Here is a 15,625-nt window from a genome sequence, read left to right on the forward strand (position 1 = left end):
GATGCGCGCATTTCCGTACGGATGGTCGGAAGTTCTTGTTAAATGCCACTGTCAGAGTTTGACAGCGGCATTTAATTAGTTAATAGGTGCAGTCAGATCGCATATAAAGTGCCATAGTGCTTAATTACACAAGTAAATACAAGGTGAGAATGGCAATAATTAGATATACTGTAAGCAGATGACTCACCCTCTAACATAAAAGGAACAAATATGATCAAAAACTGACAAATTTGGCATCCTAATTGTCCAACTGTGCATGTCAAGGTATCAAAGCAGGTGTACAGTGTGCGTTTGTTAATGCACAGTGACATTTGAAGTCACTTGCGCCATCCTGAAAGAGGTTCAGATCGCTGTGCCTATATCCGTGCTCGCATATCAATGTAAGGGGATGTAGAATGTCATCACAAAATCCTTAGTGAGGTTGAATGAGACAAGAAATGCCATCTTGTTCGAGGGTGATATTACTGGCATATATAATATTTGAATATATAGAGTGTTGCAGAACCAGGTAGGACATGGTTAAGTCGAATACGTGTGCTGGTACCCACAGTAGCGAGGAAGTTCCTGGCTTAGATGCAGAGGTCCTATGAAGTGGTAGAAAGGGTTGATGAGATCAATAATAAAAATTCAGCACTCAGGAAAGAGGAAGTCTTACCAGGTTTATCATTTCAACCTGATCAAACCTTGGCAGGATAGGGAACCTCTCAAAGCTCTTTGCTTTTTGTCCTACTCCGAAGCCAAAGTTTAAGATGTCAAGGAGGCAGAAACTTTATCTTGCTCCCAAAAGCAGTAGTGCCTGGAGTTATTTCAGCAAAATAGAGACCCATTCTGGGAATTACCAGGTCTCACTAAGGTCATAGAATAAGGTTCTCATGGAGCCTCATGTTCGTGTCAATTTGAAGATCCACTAGATTCCAGAAGCACGCAGAGTGGTGATCTTGAAAGAAGTGAAATGGATGCTGAACCTGGGAGTCATTGAAGAATCTAAGATTGGCTGGTCCAGTCCCATAGTGTTGGTGCCAAAGCCAGATGGGGAGCAACTGTTTTGTAACAACTACAGGAAGCTCAATGAGGTCTGCTTGTCACATCACCACCCTAGACCTCACAAAACAGTACTCCCAGATTACCCTTATCCAAGGAGGCCAAGGAGAAGATGACCTTCTCGATGCCAGACAGTTGTTACCAGTAGATCATCATGCCTTTCAGGTTACAGGGGGCTCCAACCACTTTTTAGAGGGCCATGGATCAAGTCCTAGCCCATCACATAACTATGCAGCTGACTACTTAGATAACATTTAATATTCAGCCAAGATTGGGGACATCATCTGATCATAGTTCAGTTGATACTTGATGCGCTAAGGAAGGTGAGATTTACAATCAACCTAAAGAAATTTGCCATGGGGATGGAGTAGACCAAGTATCTTGGTTATGTGGTAGGCAGAGGTGAGATATCACCACATATAAATAAGATAGAGGTGATACAGAGTTGGCCACTACCCCTCTCAAAAATCAGGTCAGAGTGTTTCTTGGCATCATGGGCTTATTACCATAGGTTTTCCTTTAACTTTGCCCTAATAGCAGCCCCTCTTGTGGACCTCTTAAAATATACAAAGTTGGCTATGGCTAAGTGATCCCCAGAAGCTAAAGGAGCCTTTCAACAGCTGAAACTAGTCCTCTGTAGACAGCTAGTGTTGGTGGCATTGGATTTCTCCAAGGAGTTTATAGTCCAGATGGATGCGTTGGATGTCAGGTTGAGCGCTGTCATGTCTCAGGAGGTAAACTGGGAGGAGCACTCTGTCATTGACGTATCTGAAGGGATTGATCTGCATGTATTCTGGCACTTTATTATGCACTAGGCACGTTTTTTATGTTTGCTCTGCTATATGCACTATTTAGTGATCTGCTCATTATGCTCCTATTGCTATTACAATAGTTTGTGTCCCCTGTACATGTACTCTGTTTGGACCTTGTTATGTTAGTCTGTATGTATTTTTGTGATCTAACTGATTGTTAATAAAATATATTGCTTTATTACTAGCTTATGGGACTGTTTACTCCATGGTTTGTTGTAGGATATATAGCCCGAAACACCGTGTCTGCGAATTGAGATACTGATTTGGCTTTTATCCTAATTCATATTGCACGACTCGTTGAAGGGTTGATTGTGACTTGTAGGATCGCTACTTCCAACAGGTGGCGTTATAGAGTTTAAGTCCTCTTTTTCTCAGAAGAGGCAATTTGAATATCATGAAGTAAGAATTCTTGTCCATTAAATAGACTCTAGATGCTTTACATCAAAACTTATTAGTTTTTAAATTTAAGTTGATTTCGGACCATGCCCTGTTAAAATAGATGCAAGAGAAAAAGGGGAAAATTGCCTGGGCAATCCATTGATTTCTGGCTGTTCAGAATTTTAACTTTTGTGTGGGGCATCGACGCGGTAAAGATCACTGGAATGCTGAAGTCCTCTCAAGGGTTCAATGTTTGTTGGCAGAAGGTGCCCAGTCCCCTGGATTTGGGCAGAGGAGTATGTAACAAAGCAGCTGGCAAAGTCCAGGATAGGCGTACGTGTCACCAAGGTGGCTAGCCTCAGTGATGTAGTCCCAGAGACCAAGGTCCAAACAATAATAGGTTCATGCAGTGTTTTTTAATGTGACTGGATTTTTGGGTTTGGGTTTTAGGAGCAACCAGAAGAGCTGCGTGGGACTGACAACTCCCATATCTCCATTTCCAGCCTTTGATGAGGACTATTTAAGGCAGCAGTGCTGTCTGTAGTCTGGAGATTTAAGGACCATTAATGGTATACAGTCTGTATACGAGTAGTAAAACACAATGGAGCAACCATCATCTCACTGGGTTGAGAAATTCCTAGAATAAGGGTACGGTGCACGGACACTTCAGGCTGGTTTCCTGAGTAAGTGAACCGTGAAAATAATGGGAAAATCCAGCAACCGCAAAAGTAAAAAAATATCACATTTATTAGTAGATTAAAATATGAATGGGAACAATTTAAAAAATTCATGATTAAGAGCTAGTGTGGCTCAAAACACGTCGACCGTTATCATGTTTTTAACATTTTTCCCTTTAATGTTTTAATCTACTAATAAATGTGATGTTTTATGACTTTTGCGGTTGCTGGATTCTCCTTTTTTTTTAACGGTGTGTATGATGAGTGCCTGTACTAAGTCAGTGGAACATTTATGCCTGTGCTGAGGTACTGTTCCTGCCCTAACCTAAAAGGACTGTTTGTTGTTGTTTTACATTTTGGTTGAAGAAAAGCTGCATTGTTTGTTTTGCAAGTTCATGAGAGACAATATCTTTACTCTGGTTTTGAGACCTCAAATCCGTGACTGTGTGGATCTAGGCTGCTACCAAAGAATGTGCCCCCTATAAATGTTTGCTCACATTATGCACTATTATTAATATACAGTATAACCCTTTGTGCATCTAATGCAGGTGAGAGGGTTTATACTACTCACTAAATGGCCTAGAGATTTAATTTCTGGACTGGCACTGGTACCTGTGGTAGAAGCTGGCACTTCATTGCTCCCCTGACAAATCCTCTTCAAATGTTTATTCAAAGAAATAATTTATTGTACGCATTTTTACACTTCGTAACAATTATCTATCATACTTGTACTCAGGGAAAGAACATAAAAGCTAAGCAGGGAGATAACCAACAAGTTTGGCAAATTTCCAAGCCTGCTCACTGTATAAAGCAAGTCATTCAAGGTCAATTGGCCCAAATGAACATTACTTCCTGGACGATCCTCTGCAGCAATGAAGCTATCACTGTTGTCTCTGTGTGGAGCCCTAATGATCGAGTTCTGTTTTTTTAGCCAAGCTAATGGAGGCAAGCTGCTTGTAATTCCTATTGGTGGTAGTCCCTGGCTCAGCATGCGTCCTCTGGTGGAGAAGCTGGCACAGCTTGGACACAAAGTTGTGGTTGTAACAGGTGAAAGCAACATAAGAATTGGTGAATCTGATCTCTATACCACCAAGACTTACTCTGTCCCTTACAGCGACCAAGATTTAGCATTAGTCTTAGAAAAGTTTGGATATGATCACTTTAACCAATCTTACTTCCCTGGTGTGGCTATTACAATGTTTAATGCCATGCAAGACCTTTATAAGGTATTTGACAACATTTGTAAGGCCTTACTAGATAACACAGAACTTATTCAGAGTCTTAAGGATGAGAAGTTTGACGCTTTACTCACCGATTCAATTTTGTTATGTGGAATGATACTGGCTGAACACCTTGATGTGCCCACGGTGAACTATGTGAGGGGAATTCCTTGTACTCTTGATTATATAAGCGCACAATGTCCAAGTCCTTTTTCGTATGTGCCTAGAATTTTTACTCAGTACTCGGACAAGATGACATTTTCCCAGCGTGTGAAGAACGTACTGGTCAGAATGTTGGAGACTTACTATTGTGGACTTACATTCTTGCAAATACAGCAAATGGCTTCAAATTTTCTGAAGAAAGAGGTCACAATTGTGCAGCTTCTCAGCAGAACTTCCATCTGGCTCAATCGATATGACTTTGTCCTTGAATTTCCAAGACCTATAATGCCCAACATGGTGTTTGTCGGAGGCATCAACTGTGAATCAAAAAAACATCTAACCAAAGTAAGGCTTATAGTAGATAATTGACTAGTATTTGAAGGAATGTTCATAAGTATGTTTACAGACAGTGTATTATAATGATATCATGATATACTGTATAAGTAATTACCAATTGCAAATTTTATTTCTGTTTTATTCTAATGTCCTAAAGTATATGTTTATTTCAAGGCATATTAGAAATTATTAGTGATATAGTTTATATTGGTATCCAAAATTTTAATATGACATATATTGTGGACCCTACAGTATCACTTGTGTTTTTTTTTATTCTATCACTTTAGCCTTATTTATTATATACACAATACATTAGTTAGTATACTGATCGCCATATTCTTCTTTTGTCATCAACATTCCTGACCTCTTCTGCGCCATGTGACTGCAATAATGGCTTTTGTGTTGTCTGGAAGTCACTTTCTCTGTGTAAGTCTATGGGATGCACATTGAAGCTATCATAGTTTTGCATTGAGAATATGACTTTAGGACTACACAGAAGATGCTGTGTGATCCGGTGAGGATTATTGGCAGTCATGTGGTGCAAAGGAGAACAGAAGTAGACAGCAATGGGTAAGTATATTAATACATGGACTATAAACATAGATAATGCAAAGGTGTTAAAAGATTTACAAAAAAAATCGTATGGTCAATCTTTTTTCTTGAGTTTCGTCCACTGTACAGTGTAGTATCCATCGTTTGGAGAAAATCAAGTCACAGCAGCTCAAGAGAGGTGCCAAAATCGATGGAACATCACCGGTACAGGGAGTGAACACAGAGTATTTTTATTTTTCAAGGGGTAATGTAGTATTTAAGAAGGAATTGTCTTAGCAGTGGACAGCCCCTTCCATTTATAAAATTTTACAGTAAATATGCAGAATTTTTTTTTACAGTTACATATAGTTAAACCACTTCCCGACCGCCCACTGTAGATAAACATTGTCATTTGCAGGGCTTTGTGCAGTGCCGTTTCTCTGCGGTCGGTGGTCTCGCAATGCTCAGGACCCCCAGGGTCCTGCAAGCACTATGATTCCATTGCAGGGTGGTAACTCTGACAGGTGACATCATCGAGACCTGATTGGATCAGGTCCCAGTGATGTTAACCCTTTGCTATCTTTTAAATAGTGAGAGCGCTCCTTTTTTTACCTCTCTGACGCCTCCCGTAATGAGATGGGGGAGCCGAATGTTGTCATGGCAGCCGGGGCTCACACTTAATGACCTCCGGGTCTGCTAGCTATGGTGGTCTGTTAGACTCAGCCAGCAGCGGTCTGCCAGTGTAAAATGGACAGGTCTCATGCAATGCAACACATGTGTATTGCAATGCATGAGACCAGTGATCAGAAAAATAAAAATTGAAGTCCCATAAAGGGACTAAGTAAAAATGTTAAAAAAAGTTTTAAAACTATAAAAAAACATAAATAATAGAAGAAAAAATATTAAACCATTAAATACATATGTTTATGTAGAAACAAAAAAAATACATATATTTGGTATCACCGCGTCCGTAATGACCTGACCTATAAAACTGTCACACTAGTTAACTCCTTTTGCGCATACCAGAAAAAAAAATGTTTTTCATCATACCGCCGAACATAATGTGGAATAGAACATGATCAAAAAGTCAAATAAAAATAAAAATGGTACTGATAAAAATTTGTCCTGCAAAAAACAAGCCGCTATACAGCTCAATCAGTGGTAAAATAAAAAAACAAAAAATATGCTTCTGGCACTCATAGAATTTATTTAGTCTTTAATTTATTAATATATTTCCATGCAGACAATAGTAGTGTAGTAACGTTTCGGTCAAAACATTGACCTTCGTCAGACTGAAAATATACAAAAAGAAAAAAAGAAAAAACAATTACATAATATCGATTCACATCCATTTTAGACATATCATGGATATAACAGAATAAACATAAACTACAAAAAGCAACTCCAATTTGTCAAAAGAACTGTGTCACTTACTCCTAACTCTATCGTAAAAAAATACCACAATACGTGACTTCCTTCACAATAACACTGCTCATAAATCTGGTGAGTGACATTAAGAGGTTCATATAGAAAATAAATGCTTTATTAACAGAGAATCCAATGCCACTGGTAAACTGAAAAGAAAAACGTTCTTACCCCTATGTCAGCTAGGAATGTATATATTTTGTCAAGGCAATATCTGTGAATGAAAATACCTTGTGTGAAAAAACACTACCGTAGAAAATAAGAAATGTATCTACACATACAAGTGTAATAAAAAATATATAGGTCGACTAAACACTGAAAAAAGGAAACCAACGCTTAAAAAAGGAGAAAATAACGCTTAAAAAAGAAAGTGAGTTACAGTGCTTACCAGCGATTAGAAGTGCGTCCCGAACCCGGCACTGTGGAATAGGTGAACGACCAAATGAAAACGGCGCCATAAGTAAAGCGTGCATATGCACGTGTATATATAGTACTTAGGTCGGAAACCGGGTGATAAAGATGACGTCACCGCGTCATTGAGACGCAAATGGAACGCAAACAGAGTCACCTAATAATGTGCAAAGCATAGCGTCACAGATGAGACGATCAACCGTCGCCCCGTTATGACGTGAAGTACGTACGATCCTGGTAATCTAAGGGAAGGACCAGGAAATGAGTCATCGGAGTCCCCGGCGAAAACGGAAGTGATCTGTGAGACGCAAGTGGAACGCAAACAATAGGGAAGGAGGTGGTGCAGAGGACGGATTCTTCATCGCTGGAACTGGCAGAAGATAACTATCTCTAATCAGTAATCAGGTAGCCGCCTAGGAAAAACAGAACACATGTCACATATATAAAAAAGAGACAATACAAGGATGAAAGTCCCAGTGGCAAAAATAAAAATATGCATTATGATTACAGGACTTGTGGATGACATAACCATCATAATTGAACAATACAAATCATAGCAAAACTATAATAGAAAGAGAAATGGGATATTACTAAGGGGGCATAGGGTATGAAATACCAACTAAGTGGTAATCTTAATGGTAATAAAGTCCTAGCAGCCGGATCGTAATTAGAATAAACCCGTAACATCAAATTCCCTGTTCAAACCCCTTGGTTCCATGCTTTGTAGGGAATGGATCCAAAATGCCTCTCTCTCTAATAATTTCTTGATCAAGTCTCCACCTCTCCTGTTAAGAGTAACCTGTTCCAACACCAAGAAACGTAACTGAGCTATTGTATGTCCTGATGAGTTGAAATGAAACGGAACGGGAAGATGGTTCTTATGGCAGCGTATGTCCGACTTGTGATGGGATATGCGATCTTTGATCGCTTGTGTGGTTTCACCCACATAAACTTTACCACAGGGGCACTTAATGGCATACACTACGGATTTAGAAATACAAGTAAAGAAACCCGTAATTGGTATATCTGCTCCTGTCAACGGGTGAGATATTTTTGGACCTTTGAGGACATTTGCGCATTGAGCGCATTGTAAACATGGAAATGTCCCTGTGCGAGGAGTCGAGAGAAATGTTTGCTTTGGGACAGTTAGGGATGATCCTATATCAGCCCTAACTATCCTGTTCTTCAGATTCTTAGGTCTTCTGAAACAGGGTAAAAAAGGAGATTGGAACTCTGGAATATTTGGAAAACTATCACGAAGAATAGGCCAGTATTTGCGGATTGTTTTGTGTACCTTATACATAAAAGGATGAAATGTGTGTACAAAGGCTATCCTCTGAGATGTAGATAATTTAGAAGATGATTGTGGTCTCAATTGAGCCTGCTTTAGAAGATGCAGTGGGTAGCCTCTTTGAACAAACTTTTGTTGCATTTCATCTAGACGTTGTTTACGTACTTCAGGATCACTCACTATTCTCCGAACTCTCTCGAATTGGGATAAGGGGATCGATTTCTTAACGGCCTTAGGATGACAACTTTGATAAAATAACAGATTATTACGATCTGTGGCCTTAGTATAAAGATCCAATGTGAGTTTCCCATCCTGATCTTGTAAGATCTTTGTGTCTAAGTAATTTATCTCATGTTTATCAAAGTTAAGTGTAAAGGATAATTAGTAACATAGTAACATAGTTAGTAAGGCCGAAAAAAGACATTTGTCCATCCAGTTCAGCCTATATTCCATCATAATAAATCCCCAGATCTACGTCCTTCTACAGAACCTAATAATTGTATGATACAATATTGTTCTGCTCCAGGAAGACATCCAGGCCTCTCTTGAACCCCTCGACTGAGTTCGCCATCACCACCTCCTCAGGCAAGCAATTCCAGATTCTCACTGCCCTAACAGTAAAGAATCCTCTTCTATGTTGGTGGAAAAACCTTCTCTCCTCCAGACGCAAAGAATGCCCCCTTGTGCCCGTCACCTTCCTTGGTATAAACAGATCCTCAGCGAGATATTTGTATTGTCCCCTTATATACTTATACATGGTTATTAGATCGCCCCTCAGTCGTCTTTTTTCTAGACTAAATAATCCTAATTTCGCTAATCTATCTGGGTATTGTAGTTCTCCCATCCCCTTTATTAATTTTGTTGCCCTCCTTTGTACTCTCTCTAGTTCCATTATATCCTTCCTGAGCACCGGTGCCCAAAACTGGACACAGTACTCCATGTGCGGTCTAACTAGGGATTTGTACAGAGGCAGTATAATGCTCTCATCATGTGTATCCAGACCTCTTTTAATGCACCCCATGATCCTGTTTGCCTTGGCAGCTGCTGCCTGGCACAAACAACATTTATCTCATTGAAAAATTCCAAAAGACTATCAATAGTACCATGCCATAAACAAAAAACGTCATCGATGTACGTAAACAACGTCTAGATGAAATGCAACAAAAGTTTGTTCAAAGAGGCTACCCACTGCGTCTTCTAAAGCAGGCTCAATTGAGACCACAATCATCTTCTAAATTATCTACATCTCAGAGGATAGCCTTTGTACACACATTTCATCCTTTTATGTATAAGGTACACAAAACAATCCGCAAATACTGGCCTATTCTTCGTGATAGTTTTCCAAATATTCCAGAGTTCCAATCTCCTTTTTTACCCTGTTTCAGAAGACCTAAGAATCTGAAGAACAGGATAGTTAGGGCTGATATAGGATCATCCCTAACTGTCCCAAAGCAAACATTTCTCTCGACTCCTCGCACAGGGACATTTCCATGTTTACAATGCGCTCAATGCGCAAATGTCCTCAAAGGTCCAAAAATATCTCACCCGTTGACAGGAGCAGATATACCAATTACGGGTTTCTTTACTTGTATTTCTAAATCCGTAGTGTATGCCATTAAGTGCCCCTGTGGTAAAGTTTATGTGGGTGAAACCACACAAGCGATCAAAGATCGCATATCCCATCACAAGTCGGACATACGCTGCCATAAGAACCATCTTCCCGTTCCGTTTCATTTCAACTCATCAGGACATACAATAGCTCAGTTACGTTTCTTGGTGTTGGAACAGGTTACTCTTAACAGGAGAGGTGGAGACTTGATCAAGAAATTATTAGAGAGAGAGGCATTTTGGATCCATTCGCTACAAAGCATGGAACCAAGGGGTTTGAACAGGGAATTTGATGTTACGGGTTTATTCTAATTACGATCCGGCTGCTAGGACTTTATTACCATTAAGATTACCACTTAGTTGGTATTTCATACCCTGTGCCCCCTTAGTAATATCCCATTTCTCTTTCTATTATAGTTTTGCTATGATTTGTATTGTTCAATTATGATGGTTATGTCATCCACAAGTCCTGTAATCATAATGCATATTTTTATTTTTGCCACTGGGACTTTCATCCTTGTATTGTCTCTTTTTTATATATGTGACATGTGTTCTGTTTTTCCTAGGCGGCTACCTGATTACTGATTAGAGATAGTTATCTTCTGCCAGTTCCAGCTATGAAGAATCCGTCCTCTGCACCACCTCCTTCCCTATTGTTTGCGTTCCACTTGCGTCTCACAGATCACTTCCGTTTTCGCCGGGGACTCCGATGACTCATTTCCTGGTCCTTCCCTTAGATTATCAGGATCGTACGTACTTCACGTCATAACGGGGCGACGGTTGATCGTCTCATCTGTGACGCTATGCTTTGCACATTATTAGGTGACACTGTTTGCGTTCCATTTGCGTCTCAATGACGCGGTGACGTCATCTTTATCACCCGGTTTCCGGCCTAAGTACTATATATACACGTGCATATGCACGCTTTACTTATGGCGCCGTTTTCATTTGGTCGTTCACCTATTCCACAGCGCCGGGTTCGGGACGCACTTCTAATCGCTGGTAAGCACTGCAACTCACTTTCTTTTTTAAGCGTTATTTTCTCCTTTTTTAAGCGTTGGTTTCCTTTTTTCAGTGTTTAGTCGAACCTACATATTTTTTATTACACTTGTATGTGTAGATACATTTCTTATTTTCTACGGTAGTGTTTTTTCACACAAGGTATTTTCATTCACAGATATTGCCTTGACAAAATATATACATTCCTAGCTGACATAGGGGTAAGAACGTTTTTCTTTTCAGTTTACCAGTGGCATTGGATTCTCTGTTAATAAAGCATTTATTTTCTATATGAACCTCTTAATGTCACTCACCAGATTTATGAGCAGTGTTATTGTGAAGGAAGTCACGTATTGTGGTATTTTTTTACGATAGAGTTAGGAGTAAGTGACACAGTTCTTTTGACAAATTGGAGTTGCTTTTTGTAGTTTATGTTTATTCTGTTATATCCATGATATGTCTAAAATGGATGTGAATCGATATTATGTAATTGTTTTTTCTTTTTTTCTTTTTGTATATTTTCAGTCTGACGAAGGTCAATGTTTTGACCGAAACGTTACTACACTACTATTGTCTGCATGGAAATATATTAATAAATTAAAGACTAAATAAATTCTATGAGTGCCAGAAGCATATTTTTTGTTTATACATAGGGGAGTGGTTGCCCCCTTCTTTTGAGCACCATTGTAAAAGTGGAGTGACGTGTCATCATTATATTATGTAAAATAAAAAAAGTTATAGCTCGCAGAAGAGAGCGATGCAAAAACAATTCTTTTTTCTATAAAATAGTTATTGTATAAAAGAAGCAAAACATTAAAAAAATGATATAACTGTGGCATCGCTGTAATCGTACTGTCCTGCAGAATAAAGTTGCCTTTTCAATTTTTCCACACAGGGAACAGCAATAAAAAATTAAAAAAAAATCTGAATTGCTGATTTTTGGTTATTCTGCCTCCCAAAAATCTGAATAGTAAGCGATCAAAAAATGTCATGTGCCTGAAAATGGTAGCAATAAAAACATCAACTTATCCTTCAAAAATCAGTTGACAAAGAACGGTTGCATCTGTTCGAAGCGCATCACTTTCTGCATTTCTGCTTTGTATCAGAATTATACTTTTTAATCTATGATTGAATAAAGTTTAAGGAAATTTTTCCAGGAGGTGGAAATATACCTTTTTTTGTCATTTTTTTTTCTTATCGTCACACGAATATTCGAATCGTGATTCCCTGCACAGTGGCCTATGACAATTGGTGAGCTGTCATACTTTTTTCTACTTCAAAAATCAATCAATTACATGACTCTGTCGGCAGAAATATGGAAAAATTATAGCTATCTAAATATGGCAAGGCAAAACCTTGTTTTTGTAAAAAAAATTAAAAAAAAGCGTCTTTTAGTGTGTGACTGCAGCCAAGCATAAAAAACCCTATATAAAACATATGTGGCACCCCAGGAGTCCGGTTGCCACAGTGGCATTGCCTCCATCAAAGGGAGTAATGTCATGCCTGGAAGCAAGGAGGGGTCCCCTTACCAGGTGTCAGTAGGAGAGAAGTAGAGCAGAACCTGGGGAGTGGAGCTGTGATTAAACTCGCCCCAGAACTGAGCGCTAAGAACCGGATACCGGAGTCCATGGTTGCGTGGGTACTGAAGTCCAGGTAGCTAAATCCAGAGGGCAGGGGACTGCAGGTCTCCTGGCCCAATCTAATACCCGGTGGCACAGCTTTATGATCTGTTACCAGTACCCCGGTCTGTACTATCAACCATCAAGGAAAGGAAAACTACAGCCCTTGTCATTCAGTGATCTCTTGCGCCCTGAGTACTGCACCACAAGGTACACGAAGCCTGACATAAATGGGACCGGTAGCTTTGGAGCCCCGCTCCACCTGTGGCGAGCAGAACCATCCCAGTTGCGTCACCATCAGCCCCAGCGGTCTCCTTTAGCAGCGTTGGTCATCCATTGCCGAGCACCACAGGTGGCGTCATGTTAAATCCCATATACATATTCCCCATTTTACGGCACAGCCATGGCCACGGAGTCGTGTCACGGCCTCGTGACTTCCCCAAAGAACTGTCCGGCCCGGTTCCAAGTACCCCACGGCCCTGGTGGGTGTGTCACATAAATACAACCAATTCTTCACCTTGGTTCTTTTGTTCATTCTGCTTTCCAAAGATCGTATTAAGGCTCGGCGCACACTTATCCTGCGCTCTGCGCTGACCACTGGGGTTTCAGTGTACATTTCTGAAATACATGATTCAGACAGAACCCCCCCAGGCAAAAGATTCCCTATGATGATGTGTACCACAGTTTTGTGCACCTCTGAAAAGAATGACAGCGGACAAATGGAGTCCAGAGTAACTGCTGCCTCAATATAGTGAATAGATCCCTTGAGGGTTTCATCTGAATCACGTCACTCAGAGATTTAGATGTAAACCTCAATGTAAGTGTGCAGCATAGATCTAAAATGTTCCCAATAAAAGCCTCAACTCAATCCACAAAAAAAGCGAGTTCCCACTCAGGGCCATCATCTGTTAACAAAAAAATAGCGGGCTTCCACGTTACTTGTAATGCAAAGGCTCTGTAAACGCGCCATAGCTCCTCTCCCCCAAAATAAATCCAATGAATTCTGTGCTCCCAAATACAAATGCCCCCTCCCTTCTGAACCCCACAGTTAGCCTAAACCAGTGTGGCATTTCTGCAGAGATGAGAGCCCACCTAATTTATGGCTGCGTGTCTCCAGAAGCATAAGCAGGGCATAATGTATTGGCACTACAATGTACTGGTCAGTGGTCACTACAACGGCAGTTTGCAATTTTTACTCAGCAACATCCACTTCTGCTTGTTTCTGGAAAACAGTGGTGTAATTTCCAAAACGGGGACACTTGAGGGGGGGATATTGCTCTTATGGCACCTAGGGGCTCTGTATATGGATTCCGCAAACTATTCTACAATGAGTTGTTCTCCAAGAGTCAAATAGAACTCCTTTCCTCCCAAGTGTTGCTGTGTGGCTAAGCAGTACTGTACTTCCATATATAGGGTAATGCCATGTTCAACAGAAATTGTGTGACACATTTAGGCACAATTTTTACCCATTTCCCGTGTGAAATGTAAAATCTGGGGCTAAAGCAATTTTTTTGGTGTAGAAATGTAATTCTGTTTTCTTCACTGCCCAGTGGTATAAAAATAATGCTGTGACACACCTGTGGTGTCAACATGATAACTACACCCATATATGAAATAATTTTGCTGTTCTGGAACCCCAGGGTCTCTGCCAATTTGACATAGCACCCTCAAACCAGTGCAGCAAAATCTGCACTGTAATATTTTCCTTCTTCCCTTCTGAGCTTGTACTGTGCCTCAAAAGTATTTTTTGACTACTTAAGGGGTGTTGATGTACTCAGGAGAAATTGCGTAACAAATTGTATTATTCGTTTTCTCCTATTACTCTTTTGAAAATTACACACTTGGGGTCATGATATCCGTAACCTATTCCAGCCAAAAGAGCGCACATTCCCTTTACAGCCCTTCCGTCCACCAAATCAGTCATTTCATTAACAAATATGGGGTATCGGCGTGCTCAGGAAAAAATTGCACAACAAATTTTGTCATCCATTTTCTCCTGTTACCCTTCTGAAAAGAAAAAAAAATGTAAGCTAAAGCAACATTTTTGTGGGAAAAATTGTATTTGTTTTTATTTTCACATCTCAGCACTATAACATGTTGTGAAGCTCTTGAGAGTTCAAGGAGCTCACTACACATCTAGAATTATTAAAATTAAAAAACACATTTTTCCCACTGATGTAACTCAGAGGACAGATGAGGAATATTGTGGTTTGTTATTTTACTTTTGTTGCAGGAGGCGTTGGCTTCAGTGAATTAGGCGTTCGGTGAGTATGGTTTAATTAAGATTGTTAAAGGAGTCTGTCATTATTTCAAGTAAAGGACTTTATTCTGAGTGTCGGTGTTTTTATACATTATCACTATGGGTTTAGTAATGGATAGGTGTCTTTTAGACACCTCTCCATTACAAACCTGTGGGCTTGATGTCACCTGACAATATAAAGGTGACATTAAGCCCACAAAAATGAACCCCACTTGCCACCGCTACAGAGCAAGTAGGAAGAGCGAGGCTAAGGGCCAGATTTAGCATATTTTATAGATGCGCCTTTTCTGGGGTGTCTGAGAGCTGATGTTTTTAGTCTGGGAGGCGCCAACATCCATGGCCCCTACCTAAGCTATTAATTTCAGCCCACAGCTGTCTGACTAGCCTTTGCTGGTTAGATTTTTTTATGGGGACCCTAGGTCAATTTTTTTCTGGGGTCCCCCTGTAAACCATCCAATAAAGTCTAAGCAATGTAACCAGTAAAGCCGCTGATTGGTTGCTTTCATGCTTTTTTCAACAGACAACCCATTTGTTCAAATTGTGGAATTTTGAAAAGTTGTACATTTCATAATCCTTCTGGCAATATCAACCCTTTCTAAGGGATTATTTATTTTATTATGCTTTGCTTATATAGTGCTATCATATTCTGCAGCGCTTTACATACATAATAATCGCTGTCCCCAAAGGGGCTCACGGTCTACATTCCCTATCAGTATGTCTTTGGAGTGTGGAAGGGAACCTGAGTATCCAGAGGAAACCCACGCAAACACGGAAAGAACGTACAAACTCCTTGCAGATGTTGTCTTTGGAGAGATTTGACCACAGGACCCCAGCGCTGCAAAGCAACATTGCTAA

At 40.1% G+C, this 15,625-nt stretch overlaps 1 protein-coding gene across 1 annotated transcript in view; it reads left to right on the forward strand.

Annotated features, from left to right (window-relative positions):
- The first annotated feature begins 3,751 nt into the window (after positions 1-3,751).
- LOC138644679 (UDP-glucuronosyltransferase 1A1-like) overlaps positions 3,752-15,625 on the forward strand; it is a 111,889-nt gene continuing 100,015 nt past the window's right edge. The window contains exon 1 of the mRNA XM_069733307.1: positions 3,752-4,635. Within this exon, the coding sequence (XP_069589408.1) occupies positions 3,781-4,635 (855 nt within the window). The 5' untranslated portion in view covers positions 3,752-3,780. The remainder of the gene's footprint in view (positions 4,636-15,625) is intronic.

Source organism: Ranitomeya imitator, chromosome 7, assembly GCF_032444005.1.
Source record: "Ranitomeya imitator isolate aRanImi1 chromosome 7, aRanImi1.pri, whole genome shotgun sequence".
NCBI lineage: Eukaryota > Metazoa > Chordata > Amphibia > Anura > Dendrobatidae > Ranitomeya > Ranitomeya imitator.